Genomic DNA, 27102 nt, shown 5'->3' with positions numbered 1-27102 from the left:
TTGGTTCCTCTCCCCCAACCTTGGGAAGCCACACAGCCTCCAGGATAACCCCGAGCTTCCTGGCTTGGCATTCAAGGCCCCTGGACCTGGCCCAGCCGACCCTTCAGGGCCTCAGTGACTTCATCTGTGAAATAGGCACCCCTACCTGCCCTGCCCTGCCCAGGGGCCATACAGCCCCCCTTATCCCCACACTGGCGCAGGGGTGCATCCCCTATCGTGCGGATGGGGAAACTGAGGCTCTGAGAGGCTAAGGCACCTGTCTAAGGCCACGGAAGGAGGAAGTGAGGGCTCCAACCACCCCAAGCCCTGTTTCTCTCGACCCCGCTGCCCACTGCCGGGAGGAGCTGGCTGATGGGAGGCAGGGTGCCTCCCCAGGGCCCGGCCTCCAGCTCCCGGGGCCCTCACTCTCGCCCAGCCTTGACTTTCTCATCTGCGAGATGGGTGCCCAGCCAGCCCTCACCTTCTAGGGCAGTGGGAGGGTCTGGGGGAGCCGTGCGGCCTCCACCACGTCCCCACCCCGCCCCGACTCACTAGTTCATGGTGCTGTACCCTCTGGCCTTGGTAAATCCCACAGAAATGGCCACGACCAGCGCAGGGAGCCCTAGGGGAGGAGCAGAAAGAAAGGGCATCGGTCCCCCCACCGTCCAAGGCCCCGCCCGTCTCAGGAGGGGGAACAAAACGCACCTCTGAAGCCCCTGAACAGAGGGTGACACTGAGCGTGTGAGAAAGGGGACAGGAGGTGGACGAGGAGGAGGACCCACAGAAATGGGGGGGGGCGCCGGAGCAGCACGTAACACGGGACGCCCAGCCACGGCTGAACTCCAGGTAAAGGAAGGAGAAACTTTCTATCGTGAGTATAGCCCAAATACTGGATGGGACGTCCTCATACCACAGAGTTACTCCCTCACCTGACATTCAAACACAACGAGGCAACCCCGTGGGGTGTAGGCCTGGAGGGAATCTCAGAGGACAGAGAGCTGCCAGGGGCCGGGAGGAGGGCCGGGTCACAGAGGGGTGCCCCGCCGCCCGCCGGCCCCGTGGCGCTCACCCCAGCCCAGGCACAGGAAGCGCTTGCGGACGAGGCGGTTCCGGAGGCGGCCCGTCACGGCCATGTAGGACTGCCAGGCCTCGGTGAGCACCCAGCAGAAGGACGACAGGAAGAAGAAGTGCAGGAAGGCGGCCACCAGCGTGCACACCACCTGCGCGGGCGGGAGAGGCGGAGAGGCGCTCGCTCCCCGGACCCCGCCTGCCCCCCAGACCCCGCCTGACCCCCGACCCCGCCTGCCCTCCAGACCCCGCCTGCCCAGGCGGCCCTGCCTGCCCCGGCGAGGGCCCGAGCCCAGCGTCACACCACCTGCGCGGGCGGGCGGGAGAGGCGGAGAGGCGCTTGCTCCCCTGACCCCGCCTTCCCCCCCGACCCCCGCCGGCCCAGCGTCCGCACAGTGACCAGATCAACTCCCCAGGCAGGACGCCAGCCAGCGCCCACCTGCTCCACCACCCTGAGATGGGCTGTGGTACATCGCGGCCCTGGTGGGTGCTTGCGCGACTCCACCCACAAACTGCCAGGGACAGACACCCCTCTCCCCGGCTTCCTCACCCACTCACACGTGCACCAAACGCCGGAGCCCACCCAAAAGCCCCGGCCTGAGCCCACCCGCTCAGCAGCTGGTCACCGGAGGCCACACGGCGAGGTACAGACAAGCTCAGACAGCCCGGTACCAATGGTGGGCCAGGGCCGGGGCTTGAGCTGGTTCATCTCAAAGCACCAGTCCAGCTGGAGACTCCAGACACCAAGTCCCCATGCCCTGGCCAGGTGACAGCCCCCTCCAGACTGAGCCACGTGGCTGCCGCGGCCAAAGGGCAGCAAAGGGGTCTGCACAGCTCTGGCACCCTCCTTCCTAAGCTTCCCAGGGTCGAGGCTTCTGCCGTGGGGCATCACCACCACCGCCATCCTGGACGCTGAGACGCGCGCGGCACAGCGCAGGCCGCTTACCTTATTGCGGGTCTGGGTCTGCCCAATGAGGATGAGGGCGTTGGAGGAGATGATAGACAGACAGAAGTTGATGAGGATGACGGACCGCTCTGAGCGGATGTACCTGTGGGAGAGGGTGGGCGGCCACGATCAGTGCCCAAAAGGGTCTCAGCTTCATAAGACCCGGGCTGCTGTGGCCACTAAGGCCAGCGCCACCTCCGCCCTGCAGGCACCGCGGCCGGCACCAGCACCATCGTCATCCCCACCATCTCCAGCTCCATCACCACCACGTTCCTTCTCTGGGTCGCCAGCTCCATGGGGTCCTGAACACAGCTCACAGGGAAGGAGGTGCTTTGAAGACCGTGGGCCAAAACCTCAGAACCACAGCGGCCTCGGGGGAGGGGCTGGGCCAGGGGGCCAAGCACGCCTCCAGGGGATTCAGGACAGATGGTCTGGGAGGGGCACTGGATGTTTCCGGGTCACTGACCCTCCGGTGCCTCTGCCCTTGGGCAGGATGGGGTGGTGGGGGGCAGGAAAGCAGAGGCCGCGCCTCCCCCGATGGCCACATCGACCCCTCCTCGCTGGCCTCTGGCTGACATCGTGCTGCCCTTGGAGCTGACGCACTGGGAATCTGGCTGGGCCCAGCGGGTGGCTGCTGGGCGGGTGACCTTGGCTTGACCCTCCCTGTCCTACTGTCCCAAACCCCTGCTCCTCCGGGCCCAAAGTGGGACGCTGGGGGAAGGGAGTCTGTGCACATGTGTCCCTCGCCCCAGGGCTGGTGACCGGCTGGGACGGGGTCGCCCCACACCCCAGGGGCCAACACTGGTCAGACAGCACCCAGGGCACAGGGGTCTGTGAAGAGGCCTTGTGACCTGGGGGAGGGGGTGTGGGGCAGGCGGCCCAGCACAGGCCCCCATCCTGACACTTCACCCCGGGCTTGGGGAGTGACCTTGCACGTCCACGTGACAGAACAGACAACAGGCAGGGAAGTCGTGCTCTTGGGGTCCCCGTGGTCACGGGCCAGGGTGCTCAGCTGGGGAGTGGGCTCGGGGCGCACCTGCCAGCACCTGTGAGCGGTGGTGCGGGCACAGCGCCAGGCAGGAGCAGGCAGGCCTGGCATCCCTGGCCTGCACCTGTGCCCCCACCATCAGTGCCCTGCAGCGTCCACGGAACAGCCGCCAGGGAGGGCGGGGTGGTGGTGACGACGGAGTGACAGGTGCTGCTAACTGGGAAGCTGGGGAGGAAGGATGCTGGGTCCCCGCCCCCCACGGCTGCCCTCGATGGGAGAAGGGATAAGACTCGACCCCAGTCACCCCCTTCCTGGGAACTGTGTGCACCGTCCGCTCCCCACCCCTGGCCCCCCGGAAGCACCACCTCCACACGGAGACGTAGATGATGATGAGCATGAGCAGGGTCAGGGACGACACGCCGCAGCCCACGATGAGCGTCACCGACGGCACGGCCACCTTCTCCATGTTCTGGTGGGTTCCGGGGGCGGGGGACAGAGAACAGGGTGAGGGGGCCCAGGCAGACGTGCAGACTGAGGGCCCTGCAGGCTGCGGGGGACGCCGGGGGAGCCTTCCCCCTCCCCCCCTGCATCCTCCGTAAGCGCCCCTGCCCCGCAGCCCTCGGCCGCCCTCCTGCAGCGCTCCGAGCAGCCCCCAACACCAGCACCTCTGGCCTGGGCTGTGCCCGGTGAGGGGTCTCATCTCCTGCTGAGGGCAGGGTCTTTGTCTGTGCCCCGCCCCGGCCCCACTGGTAGAATTAGAGTTGTGTGCCCAGCCTGGCAATACGCCCCCCACCAATCCCAGGGAAGGACTCCCCCACCCTGAGTCACAGGTGAGGTCACGGAGGCAGCAGGCCCAGCGCCCCGCCACGGACAGCTCTCCCTGGCTCCGTGGCTCTGCAGTTCCAGCCGCGGGCAGAAGCCACCGCTCTCTGAAAGGGGCCCAAAGCTCCAGCTGCATCTAACGGGGCACTCAGCGCCCACCCCCCCAGACCTGGCCCCTCCCTGACACCCACTCCACCCACAGCCTGCACCAGGCGCTCGACCACCTCCTCCCTCCGCCAGGCCCCTTCCATCTGGGCTGGCCCTCTGCCCTCCACGCCCCCAGGCCAGCCCCCGGGCTCTTCCCCAAGCAGCAGCCACTCTCAGAGTCTCCCATGCCACCCCACCACGGCCCAAACTGTGTCCGAAGGCCCCAAAGGCCACCAGGCCTGGCCCTGCCCCCCTTCAGCTCGTGAGACCACCCCCCCGCACTGGGCTGCCCCCTCGTTCCCACTCAGCGCCTGGCTCAGCCATTCCCTCTGCCAGGATGCCCTGCCCAGCCGTCGCGTGGCAGTGCATCGGGCCATTCTGGTCTTCACTTGTCCCCTCTCAGAGGGGCCAACGGACCCCACCGCTCCCCACCACGTGGCCCAGTGCAGCCCTAAGCACCGGCTGGTCCTTGCTTACGCATCCCTGCGTGCCCCCCGACGTGACCGCGTGAACCACGGCCACACCACAGCCCAGTGCCCAGCACACACGGCAGGCGGACCGCGTGTACTTGCTGAGGAATGACCCAGGTCCCTCTGTGTCCAAAACCCAAAGACAAATGGAGGGACCGGAGAGAGCGAGCACCCACGGCTTCCAGGGCTGGAGATGACGGGAAAGCTCGGCCAGGGGACGAGGGGCTTCTCGTGGGCTCCCCACCCCAGAGCTGGCACCTTCCTGCCCATCCCAAGTCTAACTTGGCCGACACCCTTCAGACCCCTGCTGACCCCAGCACGTGGCAGAGCGAGACTCCCACCCACTTCCTAAAGCCACGGTGGCCCTTTCTGCCCTCAGATGGGACCTTCCACCTTCCTTGGGAGCCTAAGGTCCCGGGGCTCCTGCACAGGGCACCCCAGGGACCACCCCACTTGACACAGCTGCCCCCCCCCACCCCCATGGTGACCGTGCTGTGCTCTCCATCCGAGGCCTGGACTGCCCTTCCCCACACTGGAGGCACCACCTCCCGCCCCCAGGCCCCTCTGCTGTCCCTCTGTCCCAGCCCTGTCCCATGGCTGGGGGTGCCTGTCTGTCCTTGCAGCCTGGTCTCCTCATGTCTGTGAGGCCCCCTCGGCCCGGCCTAGCATGGACGCTAGGTCAATGTGACTGGCTGGATGAATGGAGACCAGGAAGGCAGGCTCCGGAAAAATTGAGAAAGTCGTTCAAGGTCACCCAGGCAGTCAGCGATCCCTGGGGGCCTGGCCCGGGTGAGGCTCCAGCACAAACTTCTGTGTTTCCATACAGGCAGTCGGAGGGCCCCGGGGAAGGAGGGGGACTCCGGGCTGCGGCCAGCACCCCTGAACTCACCAGGTAACCTCAGAGCCCTGGCCAGCCACGCAAGTCACGGGTGGCCGAGTAAGTGGCTCAGGCCTGCTTCGTGGCTGGCTCCGGCCCCGACCTCCGTGGCCATCTGCCTCCATCTGCCCTCATTAGGCCTGGCAGCCACATGCCCGCCAGCTCGCCCACCTGCCCTCCCATGCCCTCCTCCTCCTCTCCGCCTGGCTCATCCGTCACTTCTGACAGCCCTAGCCCTGCAGGTTCTCAACAATGTGGGGAGGGAACAGGTAACAGAATTGTGGGCAGGGGTGTCAGGGATCTCAAGGTCTTGTTGGGAGGGCTGGACCGGAGACCTTAAGGGTGAGAGACTGGCCCCAATCCACACAGAGAGCAGGCAGAAGCAGGCCGGCCTCCTGCTGGAGACTGGCTCCCCAGCCAGGCTCCGTGCCACCCCAGGGCCTTTGCACATGCTGGTCCCGCCACCCAGTGCTCTTCCCCTGACCTTCACACGGCTGGCTCTTCTCTCGGCTTGGCTGTCACCTCCGCACAGAGGCTCTCGCGGAACATTCAATCTGAGCCAGCCCCTCATCTCTCTGTCCATCACCTTGTCTTGAGTCTCTTCAGGGCACTGGCCCCTCCACCCCCCACCGTTACTTGTCATTTACGTGGTTGTTGTTAGTTTCCACCACGTGAATACCCTACCTGCAATCTTCTCCCAACTCTTACACGTCTCATGTGCCCTAAACACTGATTTCCTTCCTATGGCACTGTCTTTATCCCGTCTCTGCTCCAACACCACACGTGGCTCACAGCTACCCACGCGAACGAGCCCTACTCCAACATTGCCTGATCCCTGATCCCGGTCACACGCTGAGCCTTGATTCTGGTCAGATTAGTAGCCCAGTTTCGGGCACATCACAGAAGCGACGCCACCAACAACGATGCCTCACAGACTGTTTACTACACGCCAGGCTGTGTGGATGCTGTAAATACCTCACCAGGTTCAGTCCCCACTGAGGCAGGTGGCCTCGCCCCCTCAGATGTGACTCAGAGCAGTTACTCAACCCTCCGTGGTCACAGGCCTGCAGCGGCACAGCCAGGACCTGACACTCTGGCTGCACGCAAGGGGGAGGATGCCTGGGTCTCATCTTCCTTCACTCCATGCCCCCCGGGATCTAACCCCTCCCTGGCTCCTGGGATGTAACCACAGCACCCCTTCTCTTCCGTCCTCTCTGGGGGCCTTGCTCTGGACTCCGGTCCCGAGACCACTCCATACCCCGAGATGCCAGCAGCCTCTGCCCGCTCAGACCGAATCCCCACGCCCCACGCACACACCCAACTCCGCGGGTGGAGACAGGCAGCATCCACCCCCACCCTCAGCCCAGCTCTCCGCTGCCACCACCCCACCTGCTGGTGGGTTATTCCGCCCTCACACCTGCTGGGATCCCTCCAGGACCCAAGCCCACCACCTCCCAGCCACCCAGCTCCACTGACCTCGGGCTGAAGCTCTAGCTCACCCGGGCCCCGGCCTCGCTGCAGCGCCCGCGCCCCAGCCCTGCCTGCCCTCTGAGCTCCACCCGATCTCCCGCTTGCTTCTTGCCTTTCTCACCTTCCCTGGGGCGACCATCACTCCTCCCCACCGAGCCTGCTGGGAACTCCTGCTCACCCCTCAGGGCCCTACTCCACACCTCCTCCTTGTGCCCGTCTCCCAAGCTACCCCTGGAAGGAAGGAGGCTGGTGCTGAGCCCCCAGAGCGCGTCCTCCCTCCAGCCTGGGCTTGTCTCCCCGTCAGACCCTGTGTCCCTCAAGGGCCCAGCTGCAGGCACTCAGAGGGGTCGGCACAGCGTGATGGGCTGCAGGACAGCAGTCTCCCGCTCCCTCTCGGCCCTTGCCCACTCAGCATCTCTGGGGCCAGAGCTGGCTGGGAAAAGAGAGGAAGGTGGCGATAGATCTGAGAGCAGGTGAGCACAGGGGAGCAACCAAGCACAGGCCAAGCCCCCCCCCGCAACCCCGCGCCCTCCCAGCATGCTCCTCTGAGCCACGCCCAGGCCTTCAGGGGGTCACAGGATCAGCCAGAGCCCACTACTATGCCATCTGACAGAGGAGGAAACTGGGGCTCCCAGTGGCCAGGCAGCCTGCCCTTGGTCCCACGGCCACTGACAGCTCCCGAACCCTCGGACTCAGCTGCCTCCTCTGGGATGTGGGGATGGGGTGCCCCGACCTGCCAGCCTGCGTCTCACCCTCCTGTGCAGATCAGGCTGACACCAGATGCCCCTCTGACTGCAGCTGCTGATCCCCCCTCCTAAACAAAGCCTTGAACCCTTCAGAGACCAAAGCTCTGCCTGCCCACCCTGGCACAGGGCTCCCGTCCGCTCACCCTCAGAGGCACCAGTACCGGTCAGCTCTTCCTAGAAAGGCCCCCTGGGCATCCCACTCCTCCGCCCCTGGCGTTCCACCAGCGTCAGCTGCCCACCCCTCACCCAACACGCTCTCCATGCCAGGTGGCCCAGGGCTCAGCCCCTGAGCGGGATGCCACGTTTCGTGGATGCAGTGGCCCTGCCACGCTCCAGGCCCCATCCAGGAGGGTCCCTGTCAACCGGCAAGCCCTCGCAGCCACCCGGAGCAGCATGGGGCCATTTCTGTTTTACAGGTGAAAAAACCGAGGCTCAGAGAGACTGAAGGCCAGTGTAGGGTCACCGTGTGTAAGGGACAAGCCTGCATTTCAAGATTCGACTGGCACTGACCTCCTACAGGCCAGACCCTGGGCTGGGAGAGGGGATCTGGGCATGCGTCCTGCTCTGGAGCCCCCCCTGCCCCCCAAGGAAGGGCAGCCCCCAAGGTGGGCCCTGCCCTGCTTGCTCCGGCCTCGCAGGGGACCCAGGAAGTCCCAGCCCCATTGGTTTCTCCCCTGTGCAGAAAGCCATCTCTTCCGGGGAGCCCCCAGCATGGCCCCGGCTGCTGCCTTCAGGGGCCTGCCCCCAGAATCAGCAACACCAACAGTCCTGTCACAGGGACAGCCTGAGGGGGAGGGCACACTGTGATCAGGGCCAAGACCACAGATCCCTGTCCAGCAGAGTCACCCCAAGACTTTGAGCAAGCCCCCCACCCCAAGCCTCGATTTCCCTGTTGATAGAAGGGTTAGTGGCAATGACCTCTAAGGTCCTGTCCAGCTCTGACCCTCCAGGGGATCCTGGCTGACAATATCGCTCTCTCTCCCCACATCTCAGAGGACAAAGGAGGGGGGCAGACTGTTCTCAGAGAGGCCTGGAACCATCTTCCACATGGAAACTGGGGTTCCATGAGAAGAGAGCTGCGCCACCCCCATCTGACGAGGGCCAGCCACCCCAAACGTCCCCAAATCGGTGTCCCACTCCCAGTCCGTCCTCCATATCTGCTGCCTGAGGATCCTTCCACACCAGGCCGGGGCCAGGGGGCTCAACGAGCAAAGACCCCTACCTTTTCCCTCCTCGGGGAGCCTAGTGACCCAGCTGGGGGATCCGGCTTTCCTAGGTCCAGCGAGTGCAGCTTGGCCCTGGGCAAGAGCGCCCACCAGCCCCAGTTGGCCGGCCCCAGCCAGCAAGCTGGCCCCAGATGCTGTCGCCATAGAAACTGGCAGCCCCCACAAGAATCACGAGAACAAAAAGGAGGCCCCTGAGATGATGGGGCCTTCCTGGGGAGGGCTGCCAACCTGGGCCAAGCCCAGCACCCTCTCCACCCCCGGGACCCCTACTTGGGGACGCAGCTGCCTCCAGAGACCACCGTCCACTTGGAGTGGGTGGGGAAGGACTCCAAGGAAGGTGGCAGCTCCTCCCCCTCCCTCTCCCAGGCAGGCCAGGAGCCTGCCGCCGGCTGGGGGAAGGCACCCCACCAAGTGAAGGTGTCTACCCGGCTCTGCCAGGCCAAGCCTTCCTCCAGCCCCTAGGGCCCGGGGCCCAGACTGCCCGGCTCCCCTGAGGACCGGCTCCCTCCAGGGTCCTAGGCCCCCAAAGAGAGTGGGGGGGGACTCACCCATCAGTCACTCTCGGGGCCCCGGCCCGGCTCCTCCCAGGTCAGTCCCCAACTCCACACCGCCACCCACTCAGCTCCCACCCGCCCTCTCTAGAGGCCCGGGCCCCGCCGGCCAGGCCACGGGGGGCGGCGGGGCGCAGCCCCCCTTCCCCGAGCCGACCCCGGAGGCGACAGTCCGCCCCGGAAGCCCCCGCCCCGCGCGCCCCCGCCCCCGCCCGCCGCGCGCCCGGCTGGGGTCTCACCGCGTCGGCGCTGAGCTGGGCTAAGATGGCGAAGGTGGAGAGCCGGTCACAGAGGCAGCGCGTCCGGAGGGCGTCGAGGGGCACCGTGCGGCAGCCGCGCCACGACCAGGGCCCGAGCTGCGGGGGGGCGGGGGAGGAGGGTCTGGGGGGCGGGACACACGGGGGGAGGGGAGACAGGGGCGGCGTGAGCGGCTGCCGGCCGCGCCCGGGCCCCGCGTCCCCGGCCCGCGCCCGCACCTGCGCCCGCCGCCGCGCGCACCCCGCCGGCCCCCGGAGCCCCGCGCCCCATGGCCGCCGCCAAGCCACGGGAGAGCGACTCGCGGGAGCGCGGGCCTGCGGGGCCGGCGGGGTGCCGAGCCCTGGCCTCGCGCCCGGAGAGCGCCCCGCCCCAGCGCCGGGCCGGGAGGGGCGCGTGGGCGCACGTGGAGCCGGGCGCCAGCTGGGGGGCGCGGCGGCCTGCGGTGCGCGCGCGGGCCGGGGCGGGATGAGGGGCGCCTCTGCGCCTTCGCCCCCGGACCCCGCGTCGCGCTGGTGACCTTGGGACCGCCCCGCTCCCACAGCCACCTCCCCCGGCCCCGATAGGCCTTCCCCACGGGGTCGAAGAAGCAGCCTGAGCGTGCCCCCTGCCGTCTGACCCAGGGCCCTCTTGCTGTCTGCCGCTCGGGTGGCTCTGGTTCCCTTGAAACCAGCGCTTGTTAGGGCCTCAGTGCGCCGGACTGAACTACTCTGCGAACCAGTCGCTGTTGATCTAAGTCCCCCACCCCCATGCCGGCCCACTTGTCTGGCAGCGTCCAGTCAGGCACGCCCGCAGAAGGTGCCCATGGAGTGCCCTCCCCAGGGCCCTGGACCTGCAGGCTGGAGGGCTCCAGGCTGAAGAGTCGAGACTGAAACCGCCGTTCGGGAGCCACAGCTGGGAGTGGTCTCCTGACCCCAGGGCCGTAAAAGCCCCCTCGCCCCCCAAATAACTCAGACCCGGTGTCTGCCCCGGGACTTTGGGGGGAAATTCCAGGTCTCTGCGGCAAGGGTCCACCCCCGGCCCGCCCTAGATCCCTCAGCCCCAGCCCCAGAAGGAGGGAGCGGCAAGGTGCCTTCCAAAGCCTTCAGCCTGTCTCCCCCATCCCAGCCCCTCTGTATGGAAGGCGGGCTGGGGGCTGAGTGGCTCCCACCCTGTGCACTCCCAGGGGATCCCTGACCCCCACACACTGAGCAGGCGTCTGCTCAACACCTGGATTTGCAAGCAACCATCCTGGGCTACCTCCTGGCTGTGTCACCTGGGAAGTCAGCTACCAGCCCTAGCTTCAGTTTCCTCATCTCTAAAATGGGGAGGAGACGGTCGGGAGGATGACGTGGGACACCGTCAAGGCCCCACCCCCCGCCCCAGCCCAGCACCTGCAAGAACGTCTTTAGGAAAGCTTAGGGTCTCAGCTTCGGGCATCCCAGAACCCAGAGCTGCTTCTGTTGAATTTGAGATGTTATACAATCTCCTTTCTGAGCTTCAGGCCCCAGGGGAGAAGGGACACACTCTGGGCCCGCTGGATGCCCTCGAGTCTGCTTTTCTCTCTTCATTTTCCCCCCATGGGGAAGGGCCTGCCCCTGTTTTACAGAGGAGGAGAACTGAGGCCCAAGGTGACAGCTAGGCAGAGGCTAGGCCCTGGCTCCGCGGGGTGCATCAGGGCTCTGTGGCCCCAGAAGACCCCCTCCCCCACGCCTGTCTGCTACTCTCTGAAGTGCAGCAAGAGGAGGGGACAGCCCTCTCACTAGCACTGGCCCCTGAGCCCATGGGGGCCAGGGTTTGGGGGGCCCAAAGCTCATCCATCTTAGGGGCCCTCATAAAGAATGCCTGGGAGGGCCCCCGGATGACCACGCCTCCACCTGAGCCATCCCAGCTTGGCCCACCTGAACCCATGCTGGCCCGGGAGGAGCCGAGGTGTGCCTGACGACACAGCACAGCAGGGCCCAGGCAGGGCCAGGGCCAAGGCCACAGCCTTGACCGCAGCCCCTGGGATGGAGGCCAGGGGATCGGCTGCCTGTGTGGTCCCACCTCCCGGGCCGCCATCCTGCACACCCGGCGTCCCTGGCGTGGAGTGGAGCAGAAGTCAAGACCTATTAAGGCCCTGGTAGAGACCTCTTCTCCCCTTCCTTCCTCTAGAAAAGAAGACCCCGATAACCACAGAACCAGAAACAAGACCTGGGGGATGGAAGGATCAGGAAAGGGAGGGCGGGGCCCTGGAGAGGCCTGGGAGATCCAGCCTGGTCCTCCCGTACCCTCAGTGGGGGTTTATCAAGGCCTCACTCAGCCGTGCTGGGCACATCACACTCCTATCTCCCCTCATCCCCCAGCACCACGCAGAATGGGCACAGAGTGCTGAGCCCCAGCTGCCCTCGGTCCCTCCCACCCCCAGAGCACCCCATCCTCACGCCTGGGGTGCGCGTGCAAGCCACTGACCAGACGCCAAGACGGCCAAGGAAGTGCAGGCCAGAAGTCCCCAAGACCCAGGACGCTGCGGGGAGGAGGCCTGCGGGCTGTTCCGGCCTGGAGACAGCGCCTGCCTCTCGCTCAGGCTTGCCCACGACGCTGGCCGCGTGCCCACTCCTAAGCGCAGGAGTCTGTGGCCGGCCGGTCCTGGGTTCAAGTCTCAGCTCTAGTTTTCACAGTCCAGGCACGGACGCTGCCTCAGCCCTCCTGCTCTGAGTGGGGGGGAGGACCCTGAACCCATCTTTTCTGCCTGCTGAAGGCTGCTGGGAGGGTTGGGAAGGGACAGCACCCCGAGGCCCGGGGTGAGGGGAGCCAGGCTGGCTGGGGCCGGCAGGCTGGCAGGTTCCCAGGCAGTGCTGGCGGGTCTGCAGGGCGCCAGGCTGACAGCGGCTGGCCACCTCCTGGGAGAAGGCCAGCCCAGGCTGCTGGTTAGCCCCACAGGACTCCTGCTGTGGGCACTAATTAGCTTATCAGCCTCCCAGAGGAGGGGATGACGAGGAGCACTGACCACTCTGGTGACGGGTTCGGCCAGGGCTGCCCCTGCAGCCTCAGGCCACGGAGGGCACGAGGAGGCCTCCGCCCCTGGTCCAGAGAACCAGCTGCTGGGGCTGGCAGCCTGGGAGGTGGGCAGCTTCTGGGCTCACCCAGACCCTGCAGGACCTCAGTGCAGGCTCCCTGGCCTTGGCCTCTCCCCACTCCACTGTCCCCCTGGCTCTGGCAGGCCACTGACACACGACACAGGGACAGGGACCCTCTCCTCGTCCCCTCCCCCACCTCAATATTAATAGCTTCCTGTGCATTTTATCATTTAATCTTTGCAATAATCCTCAAGTCAGCTGTGTAGATATAGAAACTGAGGCTCAGAGAAGTGGTATGATTGCCCGAGGCCACACAGCAAGACAGCAGGAGGGCCAGGATTCCAGTTTTTTATCTGTCTGACCAACCTACAAGGCCTACAGTATTTGAGCCACTGAACTCCGAGGAGCAAATCTGAAAGGGACCCTCAAGGATGGCCCAAGGCCCAGACCAGGCGGAGGGTGGCCTGCCTAAGGCCCGTCCCACACCAGGGCAGAGCTCAGTCAATGGAGGTTTCCCAGGCCATTAGCTGAGCTTCCTGTGTTGCGCTGGGCATCAGTTGAGGGCTGGCTGGAGCAGGACAGGGGGGCGGTGGTCCCTGACCGGTGGACCCTCACTTGCATCTTAGGCACACCCTGAACTGGGAAAGGTCAGGGGACCCTCAGCCCTCTTTCTTCAACAAAACCTCCAGGACGTATCCTCTTATACCCACAACATCTGGAAGTTCTTCACCATGTCTGACCGAAATCCTTCCTGCTGCAGGTGACACCTGTTACCATCTCTGCAACACAGGCAGGTCGTTCCCTCCTCACACACACTCCCACATGTGGGAGACCATTGGTCGCCTCCTGACTGAGCTTCAGAAACGTGGAATATCTGGGTCACAGAGCCACGCCCCCCCTCCCAGGCCCAGGCCCGAGGAATCTGGGTCAGTGACACCCACCTGCGCCTCCCCATCCCCCAGGTCCAGGGCGAGAGGAGGAGCTGGAGCCGGGGCCCCTGCCAGCACCAGGAGGGCGGGAGCCCCTCCCTGCCTGAGTTGACGGGAGGTTGCAGGGGGCCCTGGGCCCCTCAGATCAGAGCTCCCAGAGAAAGGCTGTGCCTCCCCAATCGACCAGGGCCCCCAGGAAGGTCCAGCCACTGCCCACCCCTCTGCAGGCCACCGGTTCCTCACCACAGGCTCCTCCCACCCTGCTCCTACCAAAGCCCCCAAGTCCCCAAACCCAAGGGACAATTTCCCGTCCCTTTTACTCCACTTCTGAGCTCTGAGCCGGCACCCCTCCACACGGGTCCCCACTGTGCGTCCTGACCCTGAGCTGAGACCTGAGTCTCCTCTGCCGCCCCCCACCCCTTGGACGCCTTGGGGTCAGTCCTGAGTACACCGTGCATCCTCCCTTCACCACCACGCCACCCTCATCCACCCTCCTCGCTCCCTGGGCAGCTGTCTCCTGCTCCCGCCTCCCCGGCCCCAAGTGCTCCTTGAGAAAGTGTTAGGCCAGTCACCGCCACGGTGAACGCGGCCCCTCCGGTGGCTGTCCGTGCCCTGCACACCGACCAGCTGGGCCCGGCCTGGACGGCTCCGCCTCCACGGCCACAGCCACGGGCCAGCGCCCTGGCTCTCACGGCGAGGCCGTCCCTGACCCGTGGCCTCCATCCGCGGGTCCTCCCGCCTCGGCCCGGTTCTCCCGCCACGTGTGATGGCCTGATGCTCCCACCTGCATCCTCCTCTGGGAGGGCAGGACCGGGGCCTGGCTGGCTCACCCCGCTGCCCGCACCCCAGTGGGGTCGGAGTGCTTAGCCAGGACTTGCTATGGGTGGACAAGCAAGGCCCCTCTTTGCCGCTCCAACCTGGCGGTGGCCTCCAGGACCCTCCCTCCCTCCTTCCTTCTCATACCTACAGACCCATCAGCAACTGACCTTCCTTGCAAAATGCACTGAGAGTCTCACTTCTGCTCCCCACGCTGTGGCTACCACCCTGGTGGGACCCACCACTGCCAGCCTCCGCCCTGCCCTCCACCGCCTGTCCCCGCGCCACCATTTGAAATATGCCAGGACACGTCATCCTCTGCTCAAGACCTTCCCCGGGCTCCCTCCTCACTCAGGGACCCACAGCCCCTGGGGACTGACCACCCCCTCCCTGAGCCTCCCCGCTCTCCTCCTTGAGCCTCCCCTCCAGCCACACTCAGACCGTGAGCCCCAGCTCCCCGCAACGCCCGCCCGGTGCAGACCCGCCTCACTCAGCACCTGTGCCAGAGCCACAACCTTATCCTGGTGCCCAGGTGAGGTGGCTCAGAGAAGGCAGCCTGGCCCCCACGAAGCTCAGGAGACCCCGCAGGGGACCTCCCCCGGGGCCCAGGGTAGGTGGGAGCCGAGGCATGTCGGAGGCCCTGGGAGGAGGCTCGGCCTATGGCACCCCTCCGTCCCGGTCCCTGCCGTGCCCGGACATGCTCGTCCATCCCCGCCCCGGGAGAAGGAACTGGGCACCCGAGGCCTGTTCCCACTTCTGGGCCAATTCCCTACCGGCCACTCAGAGCTGAGCTGCCTCCCCTATGAAGTGGGCATAAATCCTCCCCCACATGCTGTCCAGGGAGACCATAGGGACACAATGCCCAGCACAGGCCCCGGCACACTCGTGGGACATCAGGGGACAGTAACAGAGGGTGCGTGGAGAGCCCCCCGCCGGCCCGCTGAGCCAGGGCCTTCGCTACATTCAGGATGCCTCCTGCTGGCCCACGAAGCAGGTGCTATTATGGGACTGTGTGCATCAGGGTCCCCTGGGGTTTGATGGGCTAATTCACAGTGGAGTGTGAATGACTCACAGGTGTCCCCCCACACAGCAGAGAGAAGCCAGAGTGGGCACAGCTCACCCCAATGAGGGAACAGGGAGTGGGCAAGGTGTCTCTGCAGGCAGGGGCTTCTAGGAGCCCCTGAAAACTCCTCAGACTGGCCGTCGTGCTCCCCAAACCATGCATTCCAGGCACAAGCCCTGCTGAATCACGCTTCACACATCCAGGGTGCCTACCTCCCACCTCCGCCTACTGACCTCTGACCCACAGACCAAGGCTTGTGCTGAGCCTCCTCTTCCAGGGAGCCTGCCTGGATAAGCCGTGAGTTCCTGAGCGTTGCACCTGGCTCCTCCAACAGGTCCTACCCTGCTGCCGTGCTGGGGCTCCCTTCTTGGGTCCTACCTCACCCAGCGGCTGGAGCTCATCATGACTCCCAAGCACCCCCTCACCCCCACTATCCCAGCCCTGGCAGCCCTGCCTGAATGCGCCAGCCCAGAGGAACCACCGGTGACTCAGAACACAGGCGCCCTCCCCTGCCTCCAGGCCTTGATCTTGACCAGTCCCTCTGACCACACACCCGCCTGTCCCCTGGCTGACTCAGCCTCGTCCTTCGGGGCTCCCCCGAGGCATTGCCATCTCCAGGAAGCCTCCTCAACCTCCTGCTCTGTGCCCAACCCCCATCTGGTCACTGGCCTGTGAGAACCCCCAGGGCAAGCCCAGGTCAGCTCCATCCCCTCTTGGCTCAGGGCCTGGGGGCAATACTTGTGGCCCTGGGGACCCCGGGGGATGGATATCTGCCTGACCTGGGTCTTGCTGAGCGCATCGCCAGGTGAGACCCATGCCCCCTCAGGCCTGCATCCCTGCCCGCGTGGGGCTGGCTCTCGCGGCACTGACAGTGTCTCAGGCTGGCTCAGCATCCGTGGGGCTGTGACCAGGGCCTCCAGGGCTTCTCACGTTCCCCACGATGCCACGATGCCAATCTCCTGGCTCCCACCTGGCACCAGCCACGCTCTGAGTCAGGGCTTCCGGCCGCAGGCCTGCCCCCAGGCTAGAAACCTGGCCATCCTCAGGGCTCAGCGGCTCTTCGCCTGACCCACCCCACCCACCTGGGCAAGGCCACCGGGGCCCCTGGAGAGGCTGGGACCCTGAGCTCCCCAACCTCGCAAGGAAGTCATCTGGCCTGGGAGGGCCAGGGTCCCGCTAAACCCCAGCCTACCTGCCAACTCCTCCCATCTCAGAGCCCTGCACCCCAGGAACCCTACCTGAGCCCTTTGCCCCTCACTCAGACCTTCGCCTGGTGCACCTCTGACCCGGCTCTGTCCAGCCTGTCACCTACCCCTACCAGCTGAGGGGCCAGCGCCTCGACACCCCACCCCCTCACACTCCAGCCGCTGGTGCAGCTGGGGGTCAGGCTGGTCCATCGCTCACTCATTCAGCAAGCACATCCCTCTCCCGCCTGCTCAGGCCCTGTGCTGGGCACTGGGCACCTCCACAGGCACTTCCCTGGCTCCAGGAGATCCCAAACCTCACCACCCTCAGCTGGCCCAGCTTTGTCTCCTCCAAGACACCCTCCCAGACTGCGTGGCCTCGTGAGCGCTCCCCTCTGCCCTCCACCCCACCCTCTCATCTCCTCGGGCTGGCGTCTGACCCTGTCTGCTGCAGTCTACCTCCAAAACTGTGCCATGGGAGCGTCCTGGTTCCCATGGGGGGGCCTTCAAATCCCCCAAAGAGCTGAGACCACCACCACCTCAACTGTCACCACAGCCTCCATCCTCATGGCTCTCACTGAAACTACCACCAACGTCAATAACGTCACCATCACCATCACCACCAACACCATCAACAGCAATACCAGCACTACGTATTAGAGAAATGCAAATCGAAACTACAGTGAGGTATCACCTCACACCAGTCCGAATGGCCATCATCAAAAAATCTACAAACAATAAATGCTGGAGAGGGTGTGGAGAAAAGGGAACCCTCTTGCACTGTTGGTGGGAATGTAAATTGATACAGACACTATGGAGAACAGTATGGAGGGTCCTTAAAAAACTAACAATAGAACTACCATATGACCCAGCAATCCCACTCCTGGGCATATACCCTGAGAAAACCATAATTCAAAAAGACACATGCACCCCAATGTTCACTGCAGCATGATTTACAATAGCCAGGACATGGAAGCAACCTAAATGCCCATCAACAGAGGAATGGATAAAGAAGATGTGGCACATATATACAATGGAATATTACTTAGCCATAGAAAGGAACAAAATAGGGCCATTTGCAGAGATGTGGATAGACCTAGAGACTGTCATACAGAGTGAAGTAAGTCAGAAAGAGAAAAACAAATATATAATATTGCTTACATGTGGAATCTAGAAAAATGGTACAGATGAACTTATTTGCAAAAACAGAAGTAGAGACACAGATGTCCAGAACAAACTTATGGAAACCAAGGGGGAAAGAGGGGGTGGGATGAATTGGGAGATTGGGATTGACATATACACACTACTATGTATAAAATAGATAACTAATGAGAACCTACTGTATAGCACAGGAAACTCTACTCAGTGCTCTGTGGTGACCTAAATGGGAAGGAAATCTAAAAAAGAGGGGATATATGTATACATATAACTGATTCACTTTGCTGTACAGCAGAAACTAACACAACAGTATAAAGCAACTATACTCCAATAAAAATTAATAAAAAAATACAATTACTACATTGAAAAAGAAACAGCATTACATTATCAACAGCCGCACCACCAGCATCAAGAATGACACAATAATACCACCACCATCAACATCATCAGACCATCATTACCACTACATCACCACCATTGCCACCACCAACACCACCAATATCATCAATACCACTACCATTTCCACTCCATTGCCACCATCCCCACTACCAACACCACCACCGTCACCACCACCAACACCATCAACACCATCAGCACCACCATTACCACCCTGTCACCATCATCAGCAACATCAACACCGCCACCACCACCATCAACAGCACAATCATTACTACCACCATCACCACCAACATCATCAGTACTGTCATTACCACCACATCACTGCCATCACCACTACCAACACAATCAACTTCAACACCACTATTATATTATCAACAGCACCACCGTCAGCATCAAGAATGACACAATCATACTACCACCATCCCCATCATCACCAACATCATTAATACCACCACCATCACTAACACAGTCATTACTGCCACCATCACCACTACCAACACCATCAATATCATCATAAATACCACTACCATTTCCACTCCATCACCACTATCCCCACTACCAGCAAAACCATCAACACCAACACCATCACCACCATTATGTTATCAACAGCATCATCATTACTACCACCCTCACCATCATCTCCACTACCAACGCCATCACCATTACCAACACTAACAGCAGCAACAATAACACGGCCATTATTACCACCATTGCCACCACCACCAACAATCACACCATCAGCAGCAACACTACCATTGCACCAACGTTATCATCACCACCACCGTCACCATCATCACTACCATCAACAACACATCATTTCCAGTGCTATCACGCTCACCACCAATACTACCACCGTCAACAGCACAATCATTACCACCATGCCACCACCATTTCTCCATCTTTTTGGTCACCACAATTACATGATCACCATGGTCACCAGCATCACCTCCGCCGTTAGCAATATCACCATGACTGCCATCACCTCTGAACCAGCACCATGTCTGTGGACCGACACTAGCTGGTAACCCCCATCACCAACATTCAACTCGCCATGTCCAGGGCACCGTGTAGGCGGAGCCCGTCTTGCAGGAGGCCTCACCACCAACCCCATCAACCATGATGGGCTGAACCCTGGCAACCACGCCATCGCCATTATCCATCACACCCCTGACCACACCCTACCCTCCAGGCATCTCCTAGTTCACCTGCCTCCCAAGATGAACCTCAAGTTTGTTTCATCATCCCCCATTTCCAGGTGCCTCTGCACCAAGGCCAAGAAAGGGTAATGGACACCCACGGTCACCCTGCCCTCCCTGCCAAGTTTTCCTGTGTCTTCCCCACATCTTGCCCTCCCGCATCCCTAGTCAGCTTCCTGCAGAGATGAGGACATTAGTCCCTGCCCTCCCAATACCACACCAGCAAACCACCGAGCCGCCTGGCAAGCTGAGGTTTTGATTAAGACTTTTCTGCCTCAGGAAACTAGCAACTGCACACCCCGAGCGGAGGGAAGCAAGTGTCTCGAGGGAGGAGGGTCACCGTGCGCCCTCCAGGCCCATCCCAGTGGCAGGGACCCCACAATCCCCCAGCCCTGTCCTCACCAAGCCTCTTCAAGATCACTGGGGCCATCCAAGTTCAGGGCTTTGCAGGGTCGGGACCCGCGAGCTGGCTGTGTGACCCGCGCAAGCCTCTCCACCACTCTGAGACTCACGCTTCTTGTGTGAGGTCTGGGGCCTGGTCTGAACCTGGAATGAGCTTTTGGCAGAAGGACCAGGCCCAGAGCAGGTGCCCAGGAAGTGTCACTCTGTCCTTCCAAAACCCGGTCCCATTCTGCCTGTGCTTGATTACCTCAAGGCCAGAGAGCTCACCCCTCTCTGCTCCTAAAAAGAGGAGCTGGCGGAGGCCCCCAGGCCCACCTCTCACCACTTGTACCCCAGCACCCCAAATGCTCTCTGCCTCGGTGCCTTTGCACATACTGTGCCTTGGGCTTGGGGGGCCTCTACTACCCTCCTGCCCCAGGACTCCAGCTCACCCTTCACAACCAGCCCAAGCTCCCCCTCCCCAGGAAGCCCACTCCTAGAGGTGGCCCCTTATTCCCAGCACATGGGGCAGCCATGCCCCATCCCCCTGCCCCCTGAGGGCACGTGCTTTGCCTGAGTGGCTCACGGCTGTCCCCCCGCAGGCTTCTTGGAACAGGGTAGGGGGAGGTAATGATGGCGTCTACTTGCTGAGCATTTCCTGGTCCAGCTCCTTAACACAGCATCTTGTCAAGGAATCACAGCCGCCCCTTGGACAGATGAGGAAACTGAGGCTCAAGGAGGCTAAAGGGCTTGCCCACAGTCACCCGTCAGTGAGAACAGAGCCAGGATTGGCGTCCAGGCTGGAGGTCAGAGCTCTGCTCCGCCCCCCATGTCACACAGGGCCCGGAACATGTGCCAGGTGAAGCACCTCCCCATTTGACACGACCGTGCAGGGAGCAGGTGGAAGGACGCTGTGACACTGTGGGAAGAGCGGGGGCAAAGGCCTGGCAGCCCGGGGCGTGCGGGCCTGGGGAGCGGCGAGCGAGGCTCCGGGAGGATGCGAGGCAGACGGGGGCCCTGCGGAGGTGGCAGGCTCCGGGCAGGGGCAGCCCCTGCACTGACCCCTCCTCCTGGGAGCACGAAGGGGGCCCCAGTGCTGGGCGTGGGTGAATGCTCGACCGAGGGCTGACGCCACTATGAAGACACAGAGCTCGGGGACATGGAGAACGGAAGGACAGACAGACAGATGAAATCCCTGCCAGGAGCGGCCTGAAGTACCTCTGTCTCCAGCCAGGCCTGGTCCTTCCTGGAGAGCCCCTGCTCTGTCCTCACCTGCGCCCGCCCTGCACCAAGTGGCCCAACGAGGCAGCTGTCCCCCTCCCCCTAGGCGGCCCCTCTTGGAGCCCCCAGGTCTCAGTGGAGGAGGGAAGTGGGTACCCTCCCCCCTTCCTGGCACTGCCCCGTGCGCTCAGGGCCTGGCACTGACCTTGCCGTGGGCGCCCCCTCCTCCCTGAGGGCAACTCCAGGCTCTCCTCCTTGTCCCGCCCAACGCCGCCATCACCAGCGTGGGCACAGGAGGCAAGGAGGAGGCGAGGCCTTGAAGGGGCCCCGCCCAGCCCCAGGCCCCGGCGGTGCCACACTCCGCTGACCCCTCAGCCACTTGACCAGGGACAGACAACGCGGTTGACTCAACCTGCCCCCGCCCGCAGCTGCCCTGTGCACCCCTGGCACCCCCAACACCGAGCCGCCCAGCACTGCTCGGCGTGGCGCCCGCTCCCATCCAGCAGCCCCCGGGGGCTCAGGGCTGGCCACGTCCTGGCCTCCCCTGACCCGTCAGCCCCGGCGCCTCACCCTCGAGTCTCCATGGACACCACACTCATAGGGGCGCACACCCACACCACTGACACAGGGGCACCCAGACACACGGGGCCCCACAGAGGTGGGAAAGCACCGGGACGGGACGCAGCTGGACACGCCCAGCGGGAGACTCGTGGGCCCTGACTCCGCCCCGGAAAGACCCCCACGCTCAGGCGCCCCCCCGACCCTCGAGCACATGTCTATGATGCCCCCAGCCTGCTCCTGGCACCGAACCCTGCCCCCCTCCCCAGACGCGCCTCACCAGGGCGCCACTGGCCAAGCAGTGCTCTTTCCAGCAGGAAGAAAAAGAGGGCGAGAGGGCAGGGGCCGTTAGAATAAGCCCTCCCGAGGGCTTCCTGTGTACCCGGCGGGGGGGGAGGTGGCACGCTGGATGAGGAGACCCAGGCCCTGCGCGCGGCGGGCCTCACACTCTGCTGGGGGAACAAACATGCGGATACACGGAGTTGCTGCAAATGGGGGTCAGAGCTGGGAGGAAGGGGACAGGGCTGGGGATGTAGAAAAACAGGCAGAAAGGCCTCCAGGAGCAGGTGGCTTTTGAGGCTGGAGAAGAGGGCACGGGGACCATGGACAAAGGCGCCAAGTGTTCCAGCTGGCACCGAAGAGGGGAGTGGCGAGGGGGCCCACGGGGTGGCCGGCAGTGGCTGCGGGCGCTGGGTTGCCAGCAGGGCAGAGGGGACGCTCACTGCCCCAGGTTCAGAGCACAGCTGCTGCCCCTGGGCCGTGACCTCATGGCTGTCTGTCCCTTCCAGCTCCCAAACCCGGCAGGGGACAGGCAGGCCCACCGTGGGACGAAGTAGGGGGCAGCTCAGAGAAGGGACGGGCGCTGGGGAAGGGGCTGGGCTGAGTCCAGAGCAGAGGCTAGGACGGGTGGGTGGCTCGCCTCTTGAGAGCAGCTCTGCACCCCTCCCCCAGCCCCAGCCCCCATCCAGGTGGGGGGAGCAGAGCATGTCCCCCCACCTCCCTCCCGTGCTCACTGATGACATGGATCCCGAGGCCCTACCCCGGCCACCAGGGAGGCCTTCTGTGTCGAGCCCGTCTCCTAACCCATCCCCCTCCTTGTCCCCCTCAGCCGGCCTCCTCTGCCCCCATCAGGAACCAGCCTGGCGTGGGAGAAATTGGGCTGGGAACCGGCCGCTGACAGCGACCTGGGGACCCTGCCAAGACTCCCTTCCGCTTGCCCCCCTTGCTTGCCCCCCTCGGCCTGGCCCCTCACTGCCCTCTCCAAGGAAACCAAGGATGGGGGAGGGGCAAGGCTCTTAAAGGGACCAGGACACGTACTTGGGCAAGGACCCCAGGGAGGGGGCTGGCCCTGGGTCCTCAGCGTCCCCCAGGACAGCTGCACCCAGCAGGGCTGGGGGTCGGCACGGGCGGGGAGAGAGCACACACTCGCACGACCCACGGGGCGACCCTGGGCTTGTCACTCTGGGCCCCGGTCCTCAGCCGGACTGAGGAAGCTTGTGTGAGTAAATGAGAGGGTTCTAAAGGTGCCTGGAGTGGGCTCAGGCTTCGGGAAAGGACCCCACAGACTCTGTGGGAACATCACGCCCTCCACCAGCCTGTCCCAGCGTCTGCTCTGCCGGCTCAAGTTACAGAGTAAGGGTGCCAAGTGCCCCAAACCGACTGAAGGGGAGGCTGCTGCAGGACTTCTCAGAGCCTTTATAGCTGACTCGAGTGTGGACCCGGGAGCACAAGACACAGTGGGCATAGAACCCTGCCCTCCCTGGAGCCCATGTGGGACTGGTATTGGGCAAAACACCTCCCGAAAGAAACGCTGGCGTAGTAGGACGAGCACCGTGGAGCGCGTCTGGCCCAGGCCTGGCCTGTCCTGACGTCCCCACACTGGGCCTCAGCTACACCATTTTCAAGTGAGGGCAGAGCAAATGATTTCTGAGGATCTTGCTAGCTCTGACTTTTATGCTCTATGTAACTCTTGTTTGTTTTTAAAAAGGAAACCGCAAAACATTTGCAGCTTCTACGAGTGAAAGATCCAGGGAGCTGTCCTTTCAGAACCACAGAACTTAACTCCAGGGATGTGCTCCTGGCCTTCATCAACCCCCGTCACCCACCAGCCCATCCTCCCTGCACCCATCCTCCATCCATCCATCCACCTACCGACCCACCCATCCACCACCCACCCACCCATCCTCCACCCCCCCATCTACCCACCCATCCTCCATCCCCCTAAACATTTGAGAATTCTGCAAAGTCCCCCTTTCCCTTCTTAACAGCCCTGCTCCCAAGGCCCTCACTGCCACTGGTCAGGCTGGCGTAGGTGTGCGGGGGTGAGGGGGGGCGGCCTGGAGCCTCGCCGTGCGCAGTCGCCTCAGCTGTAGATGTTGAGTCCGTGTGTGCGTACAGCTGGGGGCGAGGCAGTAGAGGGTCTGCCCTGTGGGTGGAAGCCTCTGACTCAGACTTTCCAAGACGACTGTGTCACATGGTTGACTGTTACGTGTGGCTGGAAGAGGAGGCAGCCCTCCACGCACATGACACGTGCACGACTACATGTGAACATGCACGAGTGACTCCAGATGAGACACGGGGTAGGGCTCAGCGTGGGACCAGGGTCAGGGCTGAGAGTGGGACCAGGGTCAGGGCTGAGAGTGTGACCACGGTCAGGGCTGAGAGTGGGACCAGGGTCAGGGCTCAGCATGGGACCACGAAAAGGGCTCAGTCTGGGATTGGGAATCTAGGCTCCTTCAGTGACCAGGGCCCAGTCATGGGTCAGAAGGTCACTACTTCTCAGCTGATGGTCACTGATGGCTCTCACCCCCCACTGGCACCCCCCCACACACAATTCTGCAGACACGTGAGACCCCTTTCTCATCCAAACACACACAAACACAAGCCCACACCAGCACAGACCTGATCTCTGGGCACACTGGTGGAAACAGACCTGGGGCCCTGTCCCTGGTCCCCATTTCAGGTCACCTGGGAAACCCTTGGCTCCTCTGAGCCCATTTATGTGAGAAGTGGCCCCGCCCTGCGGTGGAAGGAGGTGCTGTCCCGCACAGAGCAGAGGGGGGAGGGCGGGGGAGGGGACAGAGCCAGCCACCTTCTCCCCGTGGCCCCCCTCCCCCAGTGTCAGCCTCTGGGTCCCAGGCTGTCCAGCTCTGGATCAGATGCCTCAGTCCCCACTCTGAGCTGGACCACGGTCCTTCTGGAGCCTCAGATTCCCCAGAGGTAATAGGCACAGTCAGCAGGGCTCCCAGGGCTGCACCCAGGACTGAACAGGGAGCTTGTGGGCAAAATGCGTTTCAGGGGGCTTCAAACACAGCACAGCTGTTGTCACCTTCCCACTGTCCTCGGGGCCCTGAACCGAGGTGCAGAGACCTTAACAATCCCATCTATCCAGAGGTGACCAGCGGTGGGCAAAGCAGGCCTGGGGCAGTGGGTGGGCTCCCCACACCTGAGAGAGGAAGGGCAAGCGGAGGCCACGGCCAGGGGTGAGCACCCGTGGACCGGGCCGCTGTCCTTTCCCCACTCTGCTCTCACACACAAGCAGGCAGACTCCGCCACGGGGATGGAAGGCTGAGGCTTCTGGAGGGTGGAATCTGCCCCAGACCATGCAGCCCCAAAGGACAGTGAACTTGACACTGGGCTGGCCAGACCTCTCACAACGTGCTGCCCTGGGAGAGCAAAGGGGATGGGTCCACCTCTCTGGAAAGCAATTCACTACCAAGACCTTGGACCGGTCTGGGGGACCCAAAGCCAAGGGAACAACCAGAAATGTGAGGAGTGCTGTCCAAGCGAGGCCGCCGGGCCGCTGGCTGAACCGGGCGCCGCCAGGGAGCTGCGGGCAGCCTTTGAACAGCCTGTTGGGAGGGTTTCTGGGCTGTGGGGAGGGGCTCGTGCTGACATCAGGGGTGGACTGCAGCCGCTGCACAACCTCCCACGATGGCCAGGGGGGCCAGCCTGGGTACTGTGAGAACGTGGGCCCTCTTTCTTGTTTTTTCTTTTTTCACCCTTTTCTGATACCCCATTTTGTACAAAGAGTTTACGCCGCTTGCGAAATCCAGAGAAAAACAGTCGACAACAACCAAAGCCAGAGGGCCAGTTTCCCAGGGTTACAGGGTCCGCCCCAGCTCTCCCCCAGCCCAGCTCCCGGCCCCAGACCCTGTCCTCACACCCTCAGAGCCAGAGTGTGAAAGGGCAGTGCAGTCTGCCCTATGGCCCTGCACACTCCCTGCACACATGGGGCCTTTGCACTGCCTGTTCCTTCTGCCAAAATGCTTGTCCCCAGACACCCACGTGTACAGTGCTGTGTCAGGCCTCTGCTCAAACACCACCCTAGAGAGGCTTCTGTGAACCTGCTCTGAAAGGCACCTCGCCCCACCTGCCACTAAATCCACTGCCTCCACTTCTTGGCACGTGGCACGCCCTGACAGTTTCACAGGGATCTATACGTTCCTAATTTCCTGTTCCTACTCATCAGGCATAGGAGGAGGCTGAGGGCCAGGACCTTGTAGAGGAGTGCCTTGTCAGTGGTCAGTAATCACTGGGGGATAGGTGGGTGGGCGGGTGGGTAGATGGGTAGATTGGTGGGTGGGTGGGTGGATGGATGGGTGGATGGATGGATGGATGGCGGGGTGGATGGGTGGATGAGTGAGTGGGTGGGTAGATAGGTGGGTGGGAGGATAGGTAAGTGGGTAGATGGATAGAAGGGTGGGTGGGTGGATGGATAGATGAATGGGGGATGGATGGATGGATGGATGGGTGGATGGATGGATGGATGGGTGGATGGATGGGGGCTGAGTGAGTGGGTGGGTAGATAGGTGGGTGGGTGGGTGGATGGATGGGTGGATGGATGAATGGATGGGGGGGTGGATGGGTGGATGGATGGGTGGATGGATGAATGGATGGCGGGGTGGATGGGTGGATGGATGGGGGTTGGATGGGTGGATGAGTGAGTGGGTGGGTAGATAGGTGGGTGGGAGGATAGGTAAGTGGGTAGATAGACGGATAGAAGGGTGGGTGGGTGGATGGATAGAAGAATGGGGGATGGGTGGATGGATGGGTGGGTGGAGGATGGATGGATACACGATGATCACATCCCTCCCCAAGTTCCCATGGTTCCTGGCACACTGCCCCTACAAAGTGGCCCCGTGGCCCCTGCAGCCTCCCCGCACCCCTGCGCCTCTCTAGCTGCCTGCTCTTCCTGGCCACGCCTCCTGTTCCTCCTGTACCTTCCGACCACCACACTTTTGCTCAAACTGTGCTTCTCCCCGAGACCCCTCCCTCACGTTTTCTGCAGGGAAAACGTGTCTTCCTTGAGCGTCAGCCACTCCGGGAGCCTCCCCTGACCTCCCGGGACGCACCTCCGTCACTGCACTGCCCATAGTATGAGGAACTCGCCGCATGTACCCCCTGGCCCGGGTGCTGGCCTGGGGACTGGCGCTGCCAGGGCTGAGGAAGGCGGGTGGTAACGATGACACGCAGCTCTCTGACCACCCCCTCCTCAACGGATACCAAAGCCCTTGCGGGGAAGGCCCAGCCCTCCCCAGGCCCACCTGGCCCATCAGGATCCAGACATTAAGCTCTCTCCTGCCCAGTCTCCCCAGATTCTGACCCTCCTCAC

General features: G+C 63.2%; 1 protein-coding gene across 3 annotated transcripts in view; it reads right to left on the bottom strand.

Annotated features, from left to right (window-relative positions):
- ADGRB1 (adhesion G protein-coupled receptor B1) overlaps window positions 1–27102 on the bottom strand; it is a 68924-nt gene that overhangs the window by 18249 nt on the left and 23573 nt on the right. For 2 of the 3 annotated variants that reach the window (XM_061171863.1, XM_061171862.1), the window contains exons 17-21: window positions 9530–9671; window positions 3347–3450; window positions 1994–2096; window positions 1049–1199; window positions 532–601 (exon numbers count right to left, since the gene is read on the bottom strand). In XM_061171863.1, the coding sequence (XP_061027846.1) occupies window positions 532–601; window positions 1049–1199; window positions 1994–2096; window positions 3347–3450; window positions 9530–9671 (570 nt within the window). The remainder of the gene's footprint in view (window positions 1–531; window positions 602–1048; window positions 1200–1993; window positions 2097–3346; window positions 3451–9529; window positions 9672–27102) is intronic. The other variant, XM_061171864.1, reaches the window with a different exon arrangement.

The sequence above is a fragment of the Eubalaena glacialis genome, chromosome 17, assembly GCF_028564815.1.
Source record: "Eubalaena glacialis isolate mEubGla1 chromosome 17, mEubGla1.1.hap2.+ XY, whole genome shotgun sequence".
NCBI lineage: Eukaryota > Metazoa > Chordata > Mammalia > Artiodactyla > Balaenidae > Eubalaena > Eubalaena glacialis.
This window is presented reverse-complemented; position numbering and strand designations above follow the sequence as displayed.